This window comes from Coregonus lavaretus (assembly GCF_964263955.1).
Source record: "Coregonus lavaretus genome assembly, contig: HAP1_SCAFFOLD_1957, whole genome shotgun sequence".
NCBI classification, from domain to species: Eukaryota; Metazoa; Chordata; class Actinopteri; order Salmoniformes; family Salmonidae; genus Coregonus; species Coregonus lavaretus.
In genome coordinates, this window is record NW_028160824.1 from 32662 (window position 1) to 51592 (window position 18931).

Here is an 18931-nt window from a genome sequence, read left to right on the forward strand (position 1 = left end):
TTCTTCAAAATGGCCACCCTTTGCCTTGATGACAGCTTGGCATTCTCTCAACCAGCTTCATGAGGAATTATTTTCCAACAGTCTTGAAGGAGTTCCCACATATGCTGAGCACTTGTTGGCTTTGTTTCCTTCACTCTGCGGTCCAACTCATCCCAAACCATCTCAATAGAGGTTCAGGTCGAGTGATTGTGGAGGCCAGGTCATCTGATGCAGCACTCCATTACTCTACTTCAGTACGGAAAACACTGGAAAGTCAATACACAAGACACATTCAGAGTCTCTACGGCCTACTGATCCACCATGTATTGGACCTACATCTGTCCTATGTCCTACTGTTCAGCCTACATCTGTCCTATGTCCTACTGTTCAGCCTACATCTGTCCTATGTCCTACTGTTCAGCCTACATCTGTCCTATGTCCCACTGTTCAGCAGCCTACATCCTTATCTCCTGTGTGCGTCCTCTCATGTCTTCTCATGTGACCTAACCAGGCAAAACTCTTTTCACATTGGGAGCAGTGGTACGGCTTCTCCCCTGTGTGTATTCTCTCATGCTGTTTCAGGTGACTTAACTGGGTAAAACTCTTTCCACACCGGGAGCAGTGATGAGGCTTCTCTCCTGTGTGTATTCTCTCATGTATTTTCAGGTACCCTAACCAGGCAAAACTCTTTTCACATTGGGAGCAGTGGTAGCACTTCTCCCATGTGTGTATTCTCTCATGCACTTTCAGGTGTCCTAACTGGGTAAAACTCTTTCCACACTGGGAGCAGTGATGAGGCTTATCTCCTGTGTGTATTCTCTCATGTATTTTTAGGCTCCCTAACTGGGTAAAACTCTTTCTACACTGGGAGCATTGGAAAGGCTTCTCCCCTGTGTGTATTGTCTCATGTCGTTTCAGGTCCCCTAACTGGTTAAAACCCTTTCCACACTGGGAGCAGTGATGAGGCTTCTCCCCTGTGTGTATTGTCTCATGTCGTTTGAGGTCCCCTAACTGGTTAAAACCCTTTCCACAGTGGGAGCAGTGATGAGGCTTTTCCCCTGTGTGTATTCTCCCATGCACTTTCAGGTGTCCTAACTGGGTAAAACTCTTTCCACACTGGGAGCAGTGATGAGGCTTTTCCCCTGTGTGTATCCTCTCATGTATTTTCAGGCTCGCTAACAAGGAAAAACTATTTCCACACTGGGAGCATTGGAAAGGCTTCTCCCCTGTGTGTATTCTCTCATGTCGTTTCAGGTCCCCTAACTGATTAAAACCTTTTCCACAGTGGTTGCAGTGGAATCGTCTTGCTGGTTTGGACGTCTCTGGTTCCTCTGAATCTGGTCTTTCTCCTGCCAAAGACAGAGCGTTTATTTAAACAGAGACCTGAATGAAACCTCCACAACTCTGCATATTGGTTATTGATTTGGACACGTTAAAACTGTGTTTTGACATTGGGCTATCCCACCTTGCAAAATGTTGTTGAAAAGAAGACTATGCTCGAGGTCCAATCTATGTTCGGTTTTGGTTGAAAGTGAAAGTTGAAGAGATTTCTCAGGTCGTTGTTTCAACGACTTGAAAACAACTTAATTCAACGTACTTGCAGCCAATAAACATTGACGCAGCGTCTATGAACAATTTTATTAACAATCTTACATCACTCCAGTATTCCTTGACAATATTCAAGTGCTAATTGTCTTTATTCCACTACTGAAGAAGCATGACTCAAATCACCTACTCATATTTCAAACATCCAGCCTGACAAAATATACATTTGTAATTATTCCATGCCTCCCTATTGGAAATTAATTATTGCCAATACATACAGTGGGGAAAAAAATATTTAGTCAGCCACCAATTGTGCAAGTTCTCCCACTTAAAAAGATGAGAGAGGCCTGTAATTATAAATAGGTACACGTCAACTATGACAGACAAAATTAGAAAAAAATCCAGAAAATCACATTGTAGGATTTTTAATGAATTTATTTGCAAATTATGGTGGAAAATAAGTATTTGGTCACCTACAAACAAGCAAGATTTCTGGCTCTCACAGACCATGAAGGTCGAGAGCCGCACTGCTTCTTGACACAATGCTGGCTTAACCCGGAAGCCAGCAGCACCAATGTGTCGGAGGAAACACCGTACTGTTGCGCCCGGCCTGCCACAGGAGTAGCTAGAGCGCGCTGGGACAAGGACAAACCCGGGCCGGCCAAACCCTCCCCTGAGCCGGACGACGCTGGGCCAACTGGGCGCCGCATCATGGGTCATCCCGGTTCACGGCCGGCTGGGATCGAACCGGGATCAGTAGTGACGCCTTAGAACGCTGCATGCTTTTGAGCACTACTGAAAAAGTACTATTTACATGTGAAAGACGAAATGCTGCATTTACTACAGGCCTATTGTTTACCTTTGTGTTGGGGACACTTTGATATCTTGATACTATGCAGCTGTTTAAAGGGCAAAATCCACAGATGAAACAATAACAAAACGGTCGACCCTGCCTCTGTTTTGGTAAACAGCTGAGGGATGGGAGAAATGTAATGTAAGATGAATAGACAGAGCTATGGATGCAAGGACTGACCATCCATGATATCAACATTATTGTTTTAAACATGTTATGAGGCTATATAGTGTTTGTTTACATTTACAATGTTTACAAACATTGGAGAAAAACAAGCTTACATTTTGGGTTCTCATGGAGTGTAACAGTTGAACTCATGAGGCATTTAGAAGTTATATTCTTCAAGAATCAATGGATGGATGGATGATAATAGTAGAGAGAGTGATTTATTTCAGCTTTTATTTCTTTCATCACATTCCCAGTGGGTCAGAAGTTTATATACACTCAATTAGTTTTTTGGTAGCATTGCCTTTAAAATGGTTTAACTTGGGTCAAACGTTTCGGGTAGCCTTCCACAAGCTTCCCACAATAAGTTGGGTGAATTTTGGCCCATTCCTCATGACAGAGCTGGTGTAACTGAGTCAGGTTTGTAGGCCTCCTTGCTCGCAAACGCTTTTTCAGTTCTGCCCACACATTTTCTATAGGATTGAGGTCAGGGCTTTGTGATGGCCACTCCAATACCTTGATTTTGTTGTCCTTAAGCCATTTTGCAACAACTTTGGAAGTATGCTTGGGGTCATTGTCCATTTGGAAGAACCATTTGTGACCAAGCTTTAACTTCCTTACTGATGTCTTGAGATGTTGCTTCAATATATCCACATAATTTTCCTTCCTCATGATACCATCTGTTTTGTGAAGTGCACCAGTCCCTCCTGCAGCAAAGCACCCCCACAGCATGATGCTGCCACCCCCGTGTTTCACGGTTGGGATGGTGTTCTTCGGCTTGCAGGCTCCCCCATTTTCCTCCAAACATAACGATGGTCATTATGGCCAAACAGTTCTGTTTTTTGTTTTATCAGACCAGAGGACATTTCTCCAAAAAGTAAGATTTTTGTCCCCACGTGCAGTTGCAAACCGTAGTCTGGCTTTTTTATGGCGGTTTTGGAGCAGAGGCTTCTTCCTTGCTGAGCGGCCTTTCAGGTTATGTCGATATAGGACTAGTTTTACTGTGGATATAGATACTTTTGTACCTGTTTCCTCCAGCATCTTCACAAGGTCCTTTGTTGTTGTTCTGGGATTGATTTGCACTTTTCGCACTAAAGTACGTTAATCTCTAGGAGATAAAAAGCGTCTCCTTCCTGAGCGGTATGACGGCTGCGTGGTCCCATGGTGTTTATACTTGTGTACTATTTTTTATACAGATGAACGTGGTACCATCAGCCATTTGGAAATTGCTCCCAAGGATGAACCAGACTTGTGGAGGTCTACCATTTATTTTCTGAGGTCTTGGCTGATTTCTTTTCATTTTCCCATGATGTCAAGCAAAGAGGCACTTAGTTTGAAGGTAGGCCTTGAAATACATCCATAGGTACATCTCCAAATTGACACAAATTATGTCAATTAGCCTATTAGAAGCTTCTAAAGCCATGACATCATTTTCTGGAATTTTCCAAGCTGTTTAAAGGCACAGTCAACTTAGTGCATGTAAACTTCTGACCCACTGGAATTGTGATACAAATGAATTATAGGTGAAATAATCTGTCTGTAAACAATTGTTGGAAAAATGACTTGTGTCATGTACAAAGTAGATGTCCTAACCGACTTGCCAAAACTATAGTTTGTTAACAAGAAATGTGTGGAGTGGTTGAAAAACAAGTTTTAATGACTCCAACCTAAGTGTATTTAAACTTCTGACTTCAACTGTATATATATTGTGATGTCACGAGAGGCTGTGTCCTGGAGGGACGTTACATCCCCCTGCGGTGGCTGCAAACCCAGACAGCTATGGCGCCATCTGCTGGTATGGTCGGGAACTCCAACCCTCTATGGCCAATCTTCCCACGCAGCTGAAAGAGATCAGGAGCTGATGAGCTGGAGGTTTGTTGAAGGGAGGAGACACACTGAGGGAGTGTGTGTGGGTGGTGAAGAAACACAGTCTCCAACCTGGGCTCTCTGGAGGACAAGAGTGCTGCACGACCACTTCCATGAGGAATATAAGGATTTGGAGATACTTACCTTTGGGAAATACTCACCTTTGGATATATGCACCTGTGGAAATACGTGAGAGACATTTGGAAGGACATTTTGCTGGGTTGGCCACTAGCTGCAACGTGGACTACAGTAAGGCTGGGGAAAAGTTACCTGAGCGAGTGAGAATTATGATTTTGGATGTGGAAGAGACATCCCTGAACTGTTAACCCTTAAAGAGCCACAAGAGAACAGAATTTTGTTATATTTTAGTTAATTTCCCAAGACCTATAATAAAATCCTTGTTTTGTTTGAACCTTGTCTCCTTGCACTACTTGAGCAATCCCGCTGAAAGCTGTGTAGCCTCTCGTGACGTCACAGATGGTGGAGAATACGGGAAGCTCAAGCGTTAATAGTGCATGTCAGAGGAGGATACCGAAGGTTTGATCACCCAGTTTTCCAAGTTGGCCGTAGGCTCCCCGCCGACTGAAATGGAGGACATATTGAAAGCCCTTGTTGCTGGCCAGCAAGCCCAGATGCAAGCAAACGTGGCTCTCTTGGAGGAGCAAAAGAAAGCCAACCTTCTGAAGGCAGAGGAATTGCAGTTGCAGAGACAGAGGGTTGTCCAAAATACCCGCCCAATAAAGGCAAGTGACTTTATATCTAAGATGGGAGCTACCGATGACATTGAGGCATACCTGCATGCATTTGAGGCCACGGCCACTAGGGAAGCCTGGCCCAAGCAACAGTGGGTTGGTCTGTTAGCCCCCTTTCTAACCGGGGAATCGCTGAATGCTGTCCGGGACCTGGGCCCTGACCAGGTTACTGACTATGATGCCCTGAAGTCTGAGATCCTCAGCAGATATGGACTCACAAAGTTTGGTATGGCCCAGCGCTTTCACAGCTGGACCTTCCAACCAGACCAACCTCCTCGGGCGCAGATGCATGAACTTGTCCGAATCGCAAGGAAATGGCTGGATCCGCAGAGGAATACAGCAGCGGCGGTGGTGGAGGCCGTTGTGGTGGATCGTTACCTACGCGCCCTGCCTTATGAGGCAAAACGGGTCATCAGTCAACAGGCCTTGACCACGGCTGATCTGACCGTGGAAGCTGTGGAAAAGTACCAGGCCACAGCGGAGATGCTGAATGCTTCCCGAAAAGACCCCAGGAGTGCGGCCCCACCACAAATGGGAAGAACCCGTCCAAAGGACCCCAAGGTCTCGAACCCAGCCACGTCAGGACTTATCCCGGCTCCAGGGGGAGCCAGAAACCAGGCGGGTCCAAGAAGAGTACACCAGGAGGGGGAAACTCGACAGTGTTACCGGTGTGGGGAGATGGGACATATCTCCTGGCAGTGTGGGAAACCAGCCGATGAACCTATGCCCACTGCGGAGTCCTCCAGCTCAGCACCCACACACCGTTTTGCCTCGCTCTTGGGAGTCGTAGATGGCGGCCCAGATCGACCCCCCACCTGCCCGGTAACTGTGAATCACCATGATGTGGAGGCCTTACTGGATTCTGGTAGCCGGGCCACCCTGGTGCGTAAGGATTTGGTGGGCCCAACGTGTCTGACCCCGGGGAAAGTCCTCCCAGTTTCCTGTGTCCATGGAGACACCAGAGAATACCCCATTACTGAACTTACAATGACCAGCACACGGGGAACCATACACACGACGGCGGGGGTGGTTGATTCCCTCCCCGTCCCTGTCCTAATTGGACGAGACTGCCCAGCCTTTTACCCACTCTGGAGAGAGTCTCAGGAGAGGATAACCCGAGTACCTCGGAAACGGAGAGGCAAGACTCATCCTGGGAAGGCTCCGGTGCAATCCTCCGAATTACTCACTCCCGCCCGGGCTCTGATAGGGATGGCAGGTGCCCAGACCGACACAGAGACGGAGCTACAGAATCTGGACAAAGAACTGTCTGGTCTGAAGGGGACCGCTGAGAGGTATCGTTTGTTAAAGCAACAGTTAGACATGAAGACAGAAGAGTTAGATATCCTCCAGGCTAAACTCCAACAGAGCTCCTTCCATAAGCAACAGGAGGAGCTGGAGATGCTGCGCAGGACCATCGAGGAGTGTGAGGAGACCCTGCGCAGTAGTAAGGAGGTCCAGAAGAAGGCAGAGGAGAAGTACAAGGTGTTGGAGAACAAGATGAAGAATGCGGAGGCAGAGAGAGAGAAGGAACTGAAAGCTGCTCAACAGAAGCTAAACTCTGCTAAAACCAAGGCTGATGCGTTCAGTAAGAAACTCAAGGAGAGACAACAGGAGGCTGAGTCCCTGGTCCTAGAGTTGGAGGAGTTGAAGAGAGAGCAGGCTGGCAAGCACCACGGCAATGCGGACGCCCTCTCCCGGCGTGATGCCTTCTTCGCTGCCTTTACCCCGACGAGGACGTCGGTCCCGAGGAGGGGGATGTGTGATGTCACGAGAGGCTGTGTCCTGGAGGGACGTTACATCCCCCTGCGGTGGCTGCAAACCCAGACAGCTATGGCGCCATCTGCTGGTATGGTCGGGAACTCCAACCCTCTATGGCCAATCTTCCCACGCAGCTGAAAGAGATCAGGAGCTGATGAGCTGGAGGTTTGTTGAAGGGAGGAGACACACTGAGGGAGTGTGTGTGGGTGGTGAAGAAACACAGTCTCCAACCTGGGCTCTCTGGAGGACAAGAGTGCTGCACGACCACTTCCATGAGGAATATAAGGATTTGGAGATACTTACCTTTGGGAAATACTCACCTTTGGATATATGCACCTGTGGAAATACGTGAGAGACATTTGGAAGGACATTTTGCTGGGTTGGCCACTAGCTGCAACGTGGACTACAGTAAGGCTGGGGAAAAGTTACCTGAGCGAGTGAGAATTATGATTTTGGATGTGGAAGAGACATCCCTGAACTGTTAACCCTTAAAGAGCCACAAGAGAACAGAATTTTGTTATATTTTAGTTAATTTCCCAAGACCTATAATAAAATCCTTGTTTTGTTTGAACCTTGTCTCCTTGCACTACTTGAGCAATCCCGCTGAAAGCTGTGTAGCCTCTCGTGACGTCACAATATACATATATATATATATATATATATATATATATATATATATATATATATATATATATACACACACACACTACCGGGCAAACATTTTAGAACATTTTCATATACAGTACCAGTCAAAAGTTTTAGAACACCTACTCATTCAAGGTTTTTCTTTATTTTTACTATTTTCTACATTGTAGAATAATAGTGAAGACATCAAAACTATGAAATAACATATATGGAATCATGTATTAACCAAAAAAGTGTTAAATCAAAATATATTTGAGATTCTTCAAAGTAGCCACCCTTTGCCTTGATGACAGCTTTGCACACTCTTGGCATTCTTTCAACAGGTATTTCAATGCATTTCAATTAACAGGTGTGCCTTCTTAAAAGTTCATTTGTGGAATTTCTTTCCTTCTTAATGCGTTTCAGCCAATCAGTTGTGTTGTGACAAGGTAAGGGGGGATATACAGAAGATAGCCCTATTTAGTAAAATACCAAGTCCATACTATGGCAAGAACAGCTCAAATAAGCAAAGAGAAATGACAAGTCCATCATTACTTTAAGACATGAAGGTCAGTCAATACGGAACATTTCAACAACTTAAAGGAAAATAGAATAATCAGAACAGTTGTCAGTCCAAAACAACAGTCAGAACAAAGCCTCTGTATTCTCTCATGTCATCTCAGGTCCTCTAACACTACACAGCCCATTCAAATCAGAAAAGCTTGATGATGAGTTGGTTAACTGAATAAGTTGTGCTCTACGGCCTACTGATCCAACATGTATTGGACCTACATCTGTCCTATGTCCTACTGTTCAGTATCCTACTTCTGTCCTAAGTCCTACTGTTCAGTATCCTACATCTGTCCTATGTCCTACTGTTCAGTATCCTACATCTGTCCTATGTCCCACTGTTCAGCCTACATCTGTCCTATGTCCTACTGTTCAGTATCCTACATCTGTCCTATGTCCTACTGTTCAGTATCCTACATCTGTCCTATGTCCTACTGTTCAGTATCCTACATCTGTCCTATGTCCTACTGTTCAGTATCCTACATCTGTCCTATGTCCTACTGTTCACCAGCCTACATCTGTCCTATGTCCTACTGTTCAGTATCCTACATCTGTCCTATGTCCTACTGTTCAGTATCCTACATCTGTCCTATGTCCTACTGTTCAGTATCCTACATCTGTCCTATGTCCTACTGTTCAGTATCCTGCATCTGTCCTATGTCCTACTGTTCAGTATCCTACATCTGTCCTATGTCCTACTGTTCAGCCTACATCTGTCCTATGTCCTACTTTTCAGTATCCTACATCTGTCCTATGTCCCACTGTTCAGCAGCCTACATCTGTCCTATGTCCTACTGTTCCGTATCCTACATCTGTCCTATGTCCTACTGTTCAGTATCCTACATCTGTCCTATGTCCTACTGTTCAGTATCCTACATCTGTCCTATGTCCTACTGTTCAGCATCCTAAATCTGTCCTATGTCCTACTGTTCACCAGCATACATCCTTATGTCCTGTGTGTATTCTCATGTCTTCTCAGGTGACCTAACTGGTAAAAACTATTTCCACACTGGGAGCAGTAATGAGGCTTCTCTCCTGTATGCGTCCTCTCATGTCTTCTCAGGTTAGCTAACCAGGCAAAACTCTTTTCACATTGGGAGCAGTGGTAGGGCTTCTCCCCTGTGTGTATTCTCTCATGCTCTTTCAGTTGTCCTTTCAGGTTAAAACTCTTTCCACACTGGGAGCAGTGATGAGGCTTCTCTCCTGTGTGTATTCTCTCATGTATTTTCAGGCTCGCTAACTGGGTAAAACTCTTTCCACACTGGGAGCATTGGAAAGGCTTCTCCCCTGTGTGTATTCTCTCATGCTCTTTCAGGTATTCTTTCCGGTTAAAACTCTTTCCACACTGGGAGCAGTGATGAGGCTTTTCCACTGTGTGTATTATCTCATGCACTTTCAGGTGTCCTAACTGGGAAAAAATACTTCCACACTGGGAGCATTGGAAAGGCTTCTCCCCTGTGTGTATTCTCTCATGCCCTTTCAGGTGTTCTTTCCGGTTAAAACCCTTTCCACACTGGGAGCAGTGATAAGGCTTTTCCCCTGTGTGTATTCTCACATGCACTTTCAGGTGTCCTAACTGGGTAAAACTCTTTCCACACTGGGAGCAGTGATGAGGCTTATCTCCTGTGTGTGTCCTCTCATGTCTTTTCAGGTTCGCTATCAAGGAAAAACTCTTTCCACACTGGGAGCATTGGAAAGGCTTCTCACCTGTGTGTATTCTCTCATGTTGTTTCAGGACCCTTAACTGATTAAAACCTTTTCCACAGTGGGAGCAGTGGAATCGTCTTGCTGGTTTGGACGTCTCTGCTTCCTCTGAGTCTGGTCTTTCTCCTGCCAAAGACAGAGCGTTTATTTAAACAGAGACCTGAATGAAACCTCCACAACGTCTTGCTAGGAGGTTTAATCCAAATCAGATCCCTCAATAACCCGAGGCCAGTTTACAAAAAAAATTCACATTTAAAATAATCTTGGCAGGGTTGATTGGTTGGGTTACTTTCTAAATGTAATCCGTTACAGTTGCTAGTTACAGTGGGGAAAAAAAGTATTTAGTCAGCCACCAATTGTGCAAGTTCTCCCACTTAAAAAGATGAGAGAGGCCTGTGATTTTCATCATAGGTACACGTCAGCTATGACAGACAAAATGAGAAAATCCAGAAAATCACATTGTAGGATTATTAATGAATTTATTTGCAAATTATGGTGGAAAATAAGTATTTGGTCAATTACAAAAGTTTCTCAATACATTGTTATATACCCTTTGTTGGCAATGACACAGGTCAAACGTTTTCTGTAAGTCTTCACAAGGTTTTAACACACTGTTGCTGGTATTTTGGCCCATTCCTCCATGCAGATCTCCTCTAGAGCAGTGATGTTTTGGGGCTGTCGCTGGGCAACACAGACTTTCAACTCCCTCCAAAGATTTTCTATGGGGTTGAGATCTGGAGACTGGCTAGGCCACTCCAGGACCTTGAAATGCTTCTTACGAAGCCACTCCTTCGTTGCCCGGGCGGTGTGTTTGGGATCATTGTCATGCTGAAAGACCCAGCCACGTTTCATCTTCAATGCCCTTGCTGATGGAAGGAGGTTTTCACTCTTTGGATGCAATTCAGCATTCTTTGTCCTCCAAACACGACGACTTGAGTTTTTACCAAAAAGTTATATTTTGGTTTCATCTGACCATATGACATTCTCCCAATCCTCTTCTGGATCATCCAAATGCACTCTAGCAAACTTCAGACGGGCCTGGACATGTACTGGCTTAAGCAGGGGGACACGTCTGGCACAGCAGGATTTGAGTCCCTGGCGGTGTAGTGTGTTACTGATGGTAGGCTTTGTTACTTTGGTCCAAGCTCTCTGCAGGTCATTCACTAGGTCCCCCCGTGTGGTTCTGGGATTTTTGCTCACTGTTCTTGTGATCATTTTGACCCCACGGGGTGAGATCTTGCATGGAGCCCCAGATCAAGGGAGATTATCAGTGGTCTTGTATGTCTTCCATTTCCTAATAATTGCTCCCACAGTTGATTTCTTCAAACCAAGCTGCTTACCTATTGCAGATTCAGTCTTCCCAGCCTGGTGCAGGTCTACAATTTAGTTTCTGGTGTCCTTTGACATCTCTTTGGTCTTGGCCATAGTGGAGTTTGTAGTGTGACTGTTTGAGGTTGTGGACAGGTGTCTTTTATACTGATAACAAGTTCAAACAGGTGCCATTAATACAGGTAACGAGTGGAGGACAGAGGAGCCTCTTAAAGAAGAAGTTACAGGTCTGTGAGAGCCAGAAATCTTGCTTGTTTGTAGGTGACCAAATACTTATTTTCCACAATAATATGCAAATAAATTCATTAAAAATCCTACAATGTGATTTTCTGGAGAAAGAAAAATCTAAATTTGTCTGTCATAGTTGACGTGTAACTATGATGAAAATTACAGGCCTCTCTCATCTTTTTAAGTGGGAGAACTTGCACAATTGGTGGCTGACTAAATACTTTTCCCCCCACGGTACCTGTCAAACAGTGTAATCAGTAAAGTAATATTCCATTCCGTCAGCAGACTATATGATCTATAATATCAACAGCCGCACTGAAGTCTAACAAAACAGCCCCCACAATCTTTTTAACATCAATTTCTCTCAGCCAATCATCAGTCATTTGTGTAAGTGCTGTGCTTGTTGAATGCCCTTCCCTATAAGTGTGCTGAAAAGTCTGTTGTCAATTTTCTTACTGTAAAATAGCATTTTATCTGGCCAAACACAACTTTCCCCAAAACGTTACTAAGGGTTGGTAACAGGCTGATTGGTCGGCTATTTGAGCCAGTAAAGGGGGCTTTGCTATTCTTTGGTAGCGGAATGACTTTTGCTTCCCTCCAGGCCTGAGGGGGCACACTTCTAGTAGGCTTAGATTGAAGATATGGCAAATAGGAGTGGAAATATTTATTAGACCTAATGGATAAATAGACTAGTCAGTATAGGATCCATTTATTAGACCTAATGGATAAATAGACTAGTCAGTATAGGATACATTTATTAGACCTAATGGATAAATAGACTAGTCAGTATAGGATACATTTATTAGACCTAATGGATAAATAGACTAGTCAGTATAGGATACATTTATTAGACCTAATGGATAAATAGACTAGTATAGGATACATTTATTAGACCTAATTGATAAATAGACTAGTCAGTATAGGATCCATTTATTAGACCTAATGGATAAATAGACTAGTCAGTATAGGATCCATTTATTAGACCTAATGGATAAATAGACTAGTCAGTATAGGATACATTTATTAGACCTAATGGATAAATAGACTGGTCAGTATAGGATACATTTATTAGACCTAATGGATAAATAGACTAGTCAGTATAGGATCCATTTATTAGACCTAATGGATAAATAGACTAGTATAGGATCCATTTATTAGACCTAAAGGATAAATAGACTAGTCAGTATAGGATCCATTTATTAGACCTAATGGATAAATAGACTAGTCAGTATAGGATCCATTTATTAGACCTAATGGATAAATAGACTAGTATAGGATCCATTTATTAGACCTAATGGATAAATTGACTAGTCAGTATAGGATCCATTTATTAGACCTAATGGATAAATAGACTAGTCAGTATAGGATACATTTATTAGACCTAATGGATAAATAGACTAGTATAGGATACACTTTAAATGTACATTATTGTTATTTGATAGGCTACTAGACCTAAAGAGGCATTCTGCAGTTCAAACAACAAAAAAGGTGTCACCCTGCCACTGTTTTGGTATACAGCTGAGGGATGGGGTCAAACATTAAATACACTACATGACCCAAATGATGTGGCCACCTGCTCATCGAAAAATATCATTCCAAAATCATGGGCGTTAATATGGAGTTGGTCCCTCCTTTGCTGCTATAACAGCCTCCACTCTTCTGGGAAGGCTTTCCACTGGATGTTGAACATTGGTGTGGGGACTTGCATCCATTCAGCCACAATAGCATTAGTGAGGTCGGGCACTGATGTTGGGCGATTAGGCCTGGCTCGCAGTCGGCGTTCCAATTCATCCCAAAGGTGTTCGATGGGGTTGAGATCAGGGCTCTGTCCAGGCCAGTCAAGTTCTTCCACACCAATCTCAACAAATAATTTCTTCATGAACCTCGCTTTGTGCACAGGGGCATTGTCATACTGAAACAGGAAAGGGCCTTCCCCAAACTGTTGCCACAACGTTGGGAGCACAGAATCGTTTAGAATGTCATTGTACGCTGTAGCGTTAAGATTTCCCTTCACTGGAACTAAGGGGCCTAGCCCGAACCATGACAAACAGCCCCAGACCATTATTCCTCATCCACCAAACTTTACAGTTGGCACTACGGTAGCGTTCTCCTATAGCCACCTCCTATTTGTACTGGACTCCAAGTGCATCCTCAAATCAACCAATCACTCTAATCTTAATTCCAAGCCTTAGACGTCCACAGACTAACCCATCTTTCCCAGTATAATACAACTTTACTATTTCCTTCGGGCAATACATCCTTCACCACTGAACAAAAATATAAACGCAACATGCAACAATTTCAAAGATTTTACTGAGTTACAGTTCATATAAGGAAACCAGTCAGTACCTGGTGTGACCATTTGCCTCATGCAGCGTTACACCTTCACATAGAGTTGATCAGGCTGTTGATTGTGGCCTGTGGAATGTTTTCCCACTCGAGCTGTTGCATATTGGCGGAAACTGGAACACGCTGTCGTACACGTCATTACAGAGCATCCCAAACATGCTCAATGGGTGACATGTCTGGTGAATATGCAGGCCATGGAAAAAAACTGGGACAGTTTCAGCTTCCAGGAATTGAGTACAGATCCTTGCGACATGGGGCCGTGCATTATCCTGCTGAAACATGAGGTGATGGCGGTGGATGAATGGCACGACAATGGGCCTCAGGATCTCGTCACATTATGAATAGTATAGCACGGTAGTGTGATGTTATTGGTCCGTTTTTAAAGGCCAATTCCAGACCTGAATAGTATAGGGTGCTTCATTATTCGTCCCTTCCAGGGGAACTTTCAATTATTTAGAACAGCCATGGAGGGGTCTTGGTGTCTGGGAATAGTTGGTTATCAATGTAATACCATAACCATCCTTCACCACACTCTCTGGATTTACTCTGCTGGTTGTCCTGGTCACAGATACCAGTATATATTCATGTCAACTAACAGAACTCTGCTGGTTGTCCTGGTAACAGATACCAGTCTATCTTCATGTCAACTAACAGAACTCTGCTGGTTGTCCTGGTAACAGATACCAGTATATATTCATGTCAACTAACAGAACTCTGCTGGTTGTCCTGGTAACAGATACCAGTCTAACTTTGCTGGTTGTCCTGGTAACAGATACCAGTATATATTCATGTCAACTAACAGAACTCTGCTGGTTGTCCTGGTAACAGATACCAGTCTATCATCATGTCAACTAACAGAACTCTGCTGGTTGTCCTGGTAACAGATACCAGTATACATTCATGTCAACTAACAGAACTCTGCTGGTTGTCCTGGTAACAGATACCAGTATATATTCATGTCAACTAACAGAACTCTGCTGGTTGTCCTGGTAACAGATACCAGTCTATCTTCATGTCAACTAACAGAACTCTGCTGGTTGTCCTGGTAACAGATACCAGTATATATTCATGTCAACTAACAGAACTCTGCTGGTTGTCCTGGTAACAGATACCAGTGTATCTTCATGTCAACTAACAGAACTCTGCTGGTTGTCCTGGTAACAGATACCAGTGGGCAGATCTAGTTTATTTGTTCAAACTAAACTACAGCACTTACTTTGATGAGTCAAATCTGCTCCTTTCTTCTCTTCTCCTCCTCTCACAGTTCCACTCAGCCCCGTTGTTTTCCTGCAGTCCACCAGCCGCACAGACAACCTCTTCAGACCCAGCAGTAAGGTGCTACTGGGAGAGGTACGACACGGGGACTCTGGGAGGGTGGAAGGGCTAGCGTTGTCCTGGTAACCATATAGAGGGGACACAGACACATATCATTATGGATGCTGATGTCACTGTTGTCATAAAGTGCTTTACAGAAACCCAGCCCAGACCCCGATAGAGCAAGCTGTATGCTAGACCAGACCAAGCTGTACCATCTGGTGTTCTGATCTGGAGAGACTCTTCTCTGCCTCGTCAGCATCAGGATGTTGTTGAGGCTCCCCAGAGGATCCATGATAGTCACGTCTCTCTCCTGTATGAACGAGAACATCAAACAGATGGTAAACATATAGATATTGTAAAATGTAAAAAGCATGTCAAACATCCTTCCTCCAAATGAAGTTTCTATGTTGTTTTTGGGCTGTCCTGACGTGGAATCGCCCAATAATAATATTATAATAATATGCCATTTAGCAGACGCTTTTATCCAAAGCGACTTACAGTCATGTGTGCATTAATTTTTACGTATGGGTGGTCCCGGGGATCGAACACACTACCCTGGGCGTTACAAGCGCCGTGCTCTACCAATTGAGCTACAGAGGCCCACGATTTGATTGGTCCTCAACTCACAGCTCAGACACTTGATTCAGGATAAAGTGGAGTCAGCAGGTTTGGAGCTGAAGGATTTGTTGCCATAGAAACGTACAAGGCTAACAGGTAAGCAACCTTCAACGGTTATCCTGAGTTGAATTCAGAATTGACCAAAATCAGCTCACTAACTCCTCTATCCCACTACATAGAGTTAAACATGCTGTTCTGATGGGGTTGAATGGGGTTGATGACCGTTGAACTAAAGTTGTTGGGCATTTAGAAGTTATATTCATCAAGAATCATTGGCTACAACTCTCTCTTATGTGGACTTCTCCTCTGCTTTTAAACTCTTAGATGTGAAGTTCTGGATCCCAGTTACATTTTGTGTACAAAGCGCTCCGTGAATTTCATAGGGTCCCGTGCCTCATAGCGCCAGAAAGCCCCATCTGTCTGCTGTCTGTTTCCATTCTCTCAGCGGACCTGACATGAACTGTCAGGTTTCAGACCCCAACATTTGCATAGGTAGTCACGTGTCACATTTTCTGGCTATCCAGAAAAATGATCAATTATCTCTTCCTCTGAGCAAGTGAGACCAGCTTGGGAGACAGCTCCCAGTGTGGAAAGATATTTACCCGCTGACTTCACAAAATGACTTTCGATGTAAATGGAGTATAAAGTATCAATCATTTAAAAGTCAAAAAATGCATGCACCAATCACAGATTGCCCCTTTAACAATCCATACAGTACTGAACAACATATTCGAGTGCAGAACTTTTTTTAGACAAGTACTCACTGGTGGTAATCAGATATTCTGTCTCCTCTTTCACTCCCAGAACGTCTTCAACCTTCTCTTTTATTGAGATAGCCTCCTCTTCCCCCCAAAAAGGTTCGTCTTTCACTGTAACATCCTCTTCTTCTGTCAAACAACGTCATAACAAATCATTTCAAAGTAAGGATTTTCCTCACTTCTTATCGGAAGAAACCGGAAACATCCGGTTTTCATGGATACACAGTATCTTCTAGTTAGCTTCCTTATACAATTTTCTTCTATTCAGATTTTTTTAAATTTTTAAATTTTAGTCATTTACCAGACGCTCTTATCCAGGGCGACTTACAGGAGCCATTAGGGCAGGGTTTCCCAGATTCGGTGAGTCCATAAATTTTTCATACTGGCGCTTGTAACGCCAGGGTAGTGGGTTTGATTCCCGGGACCATCCATATGTACAATGTATGCATGCATGACTGTAAGTCGCTTTGGATAAAAGTGACTGCTAATTGCCTTATATTATTATTATTGATATACCTCTTTCCACACTGGGAGCAGTGGTAAGGCATCGTCCATGTGTGTGTTACCACATGGTCTTTCCCTAACTGGGTAAATATCTTTCCACACTGGGAACATTGATAACGTTTCTCTTAGGTGTGGATTCTTTCATGCTCTTTTAGTTGCCTTGACCAGGTCAATTTAAATCCACAGTGGGAGCAGTGGTAAAGCTTCACTCCAAAGTGTATTCTCTGATGTATTTTCAGAGTCCCTAACCGGGTAAAACACTTTACACACTGGGAGCATTGGAAAAGCTTCTCTCCTGAGTGTGTCCTCTCATGTGATTTTAGGCACCATGATGAGGAAAATCTCATTTCACATCGGCAGTAGTGGTTCCCTTGTGTATTATCTCATGTCTTTTCATGCTCCCTAACTCTGTAAAACTCTTTCCACACTGGGAACATTGAAAGGTTTTTCTCCTGTGTGTGTCCTATCATGCCTTTTCAGGTTCCCTAACTTGCTAAAACTATTTTTACACTGAGAGCATTGGAAAGGCTTCTTTCCTGTTTGTGTCCTCTCATGTGTTTTCAGGATCCCTTCCAAGGTAAAACCCTTTCCACACTGTGAGCATTGGAATGGCCGTTCTCCAGTGTGTATTCTCTTATGATCATTCAGATGCGATGACTGAATAAATTCCCTTTCCACACTGAGAGCATTGGAAAGGCTTCTCCCCTGTGTGTGTTCTCAAATGCGTTTTCAGGTTCCCTACCCAGGTAAAACCCTTTCCACACTGGGAACATTGGAATGGCTTTTCTCCTGTGGGTATTCTTTCATGCTCTTTCAGGTAACATACCCACTTAAAACTCTTTCCACAGTGGGAACACTGGTGTGGTCTCACTGGTTTGGGCATCTCTGGTTCCCCTGAAGGACTCTTACCGATGTGAGAGTGAGAGTCTGCCAAAGACAAACAGCGTATCTAGTTAAACAGAGACTAGGATCATATACATTTTTATATATTTTTTCATTTTGAGCTGTGAAACATTTTGCTATGTTGTGCACTTAATAAACACGACCCTGAATGAACCCTCCACGTGGTAAAACTGTCTTCCTCTGAGGTTTAATCCAAACTAGATCCCTCAATAACCTGAGGTCAGTGTTTTAGATTGTTTAATCCAGATCCAAATGATCCTTCGCTGTCTTTGATTCTGTCCCCTTCATCATTTTGAAAAGAAAATGAAAGCCAAGATTTCACCCAAATGTCATGAAATCAGACAGGGGTGGGGTTGTAATAATATAGCATATACTGTATGACGTGGCATCATAGAGATTTTCAGATTAGTCTGTGTAACTCTTTACATTTACATTTGAGTCATTCAGCAGACGCTCTTATCCAGAGCGACTTACAGGAGCCATTAGGGAAGGGTTTCCCAGATTCGGTCCTCGGGACCCCAAAGCACGTGTTGGTTGTTGCCCTAGCAACACTACACTGCATTAGGGTTAACCTTTTACTGCAGTGGGGCTAAATCAGGGTCACACATTCTTGGTAGTCTTAAACAAATCTGCTTTGAAACACACCTCACACACATTGTTATGGGCTTAAAAAAAAAAAAAGAAGACACCTGTACCATGTCAGATATAGAGTTGGAATGTATTACATTAGACACCTGGACCATGTCAGATATAGAGTTGGAATGTATTACATTAGACACCTGTACCATGTCAGATATAGAGTTGGAATGTATTACATTAGACACCTGTACCATGTCAGATATAGAGTTGGAATGTATTACATTAGACACCTGTACCATGTCAGATATAGAGTTGGAATGTATTACATTAGACACCTGTACCATGTCAGATATAGAGTTGGAATGTATTACATTAGACACCTGTACCATGTCAGATATAGAGTTGGAATGTATTACATTAGACACCTGTACCATGTCAGATATAGAGTTGGAATGTATTACATTAGACACCTGTTCCATGTCAGATATAGAGTTGGAATGTATTACATTAGACACCTGGACCATGTCAGA

At 43.6% G+C, this 18931-nt stretch overlaps 1 protein-coding gene across 1 annotated transcript; it reads right to left on the minus strand.

Moving 5' to 3' along the window:
• Window positions 1–225: 225 nt before the first annotated feature.
• On the minus strand, window positions 226–18384 carry LOC311121408 (uncharacterized protein; the record flags this gene model as incomplete). The annotated part of the gene is made up of 8 exons (XM_084195904.1): window positions 226–245; window positions 1254–1328; window positions 9820–9942; window positions 14939–15116; window positions 15252–15349; window positions 16422–16544; window positions 17829–17846; window positions 18297–18384. The coding sequence occupies 8 exons, from the start codon at window positions 18382–18384 to the stop codon at window positions 226–228; spliced, it is 723 nt and encodes a 240-aa protein (XP_084052030.1).
• Between the last annotated feature and the right edge of the window lie 547 nt (window positions 18385–18931).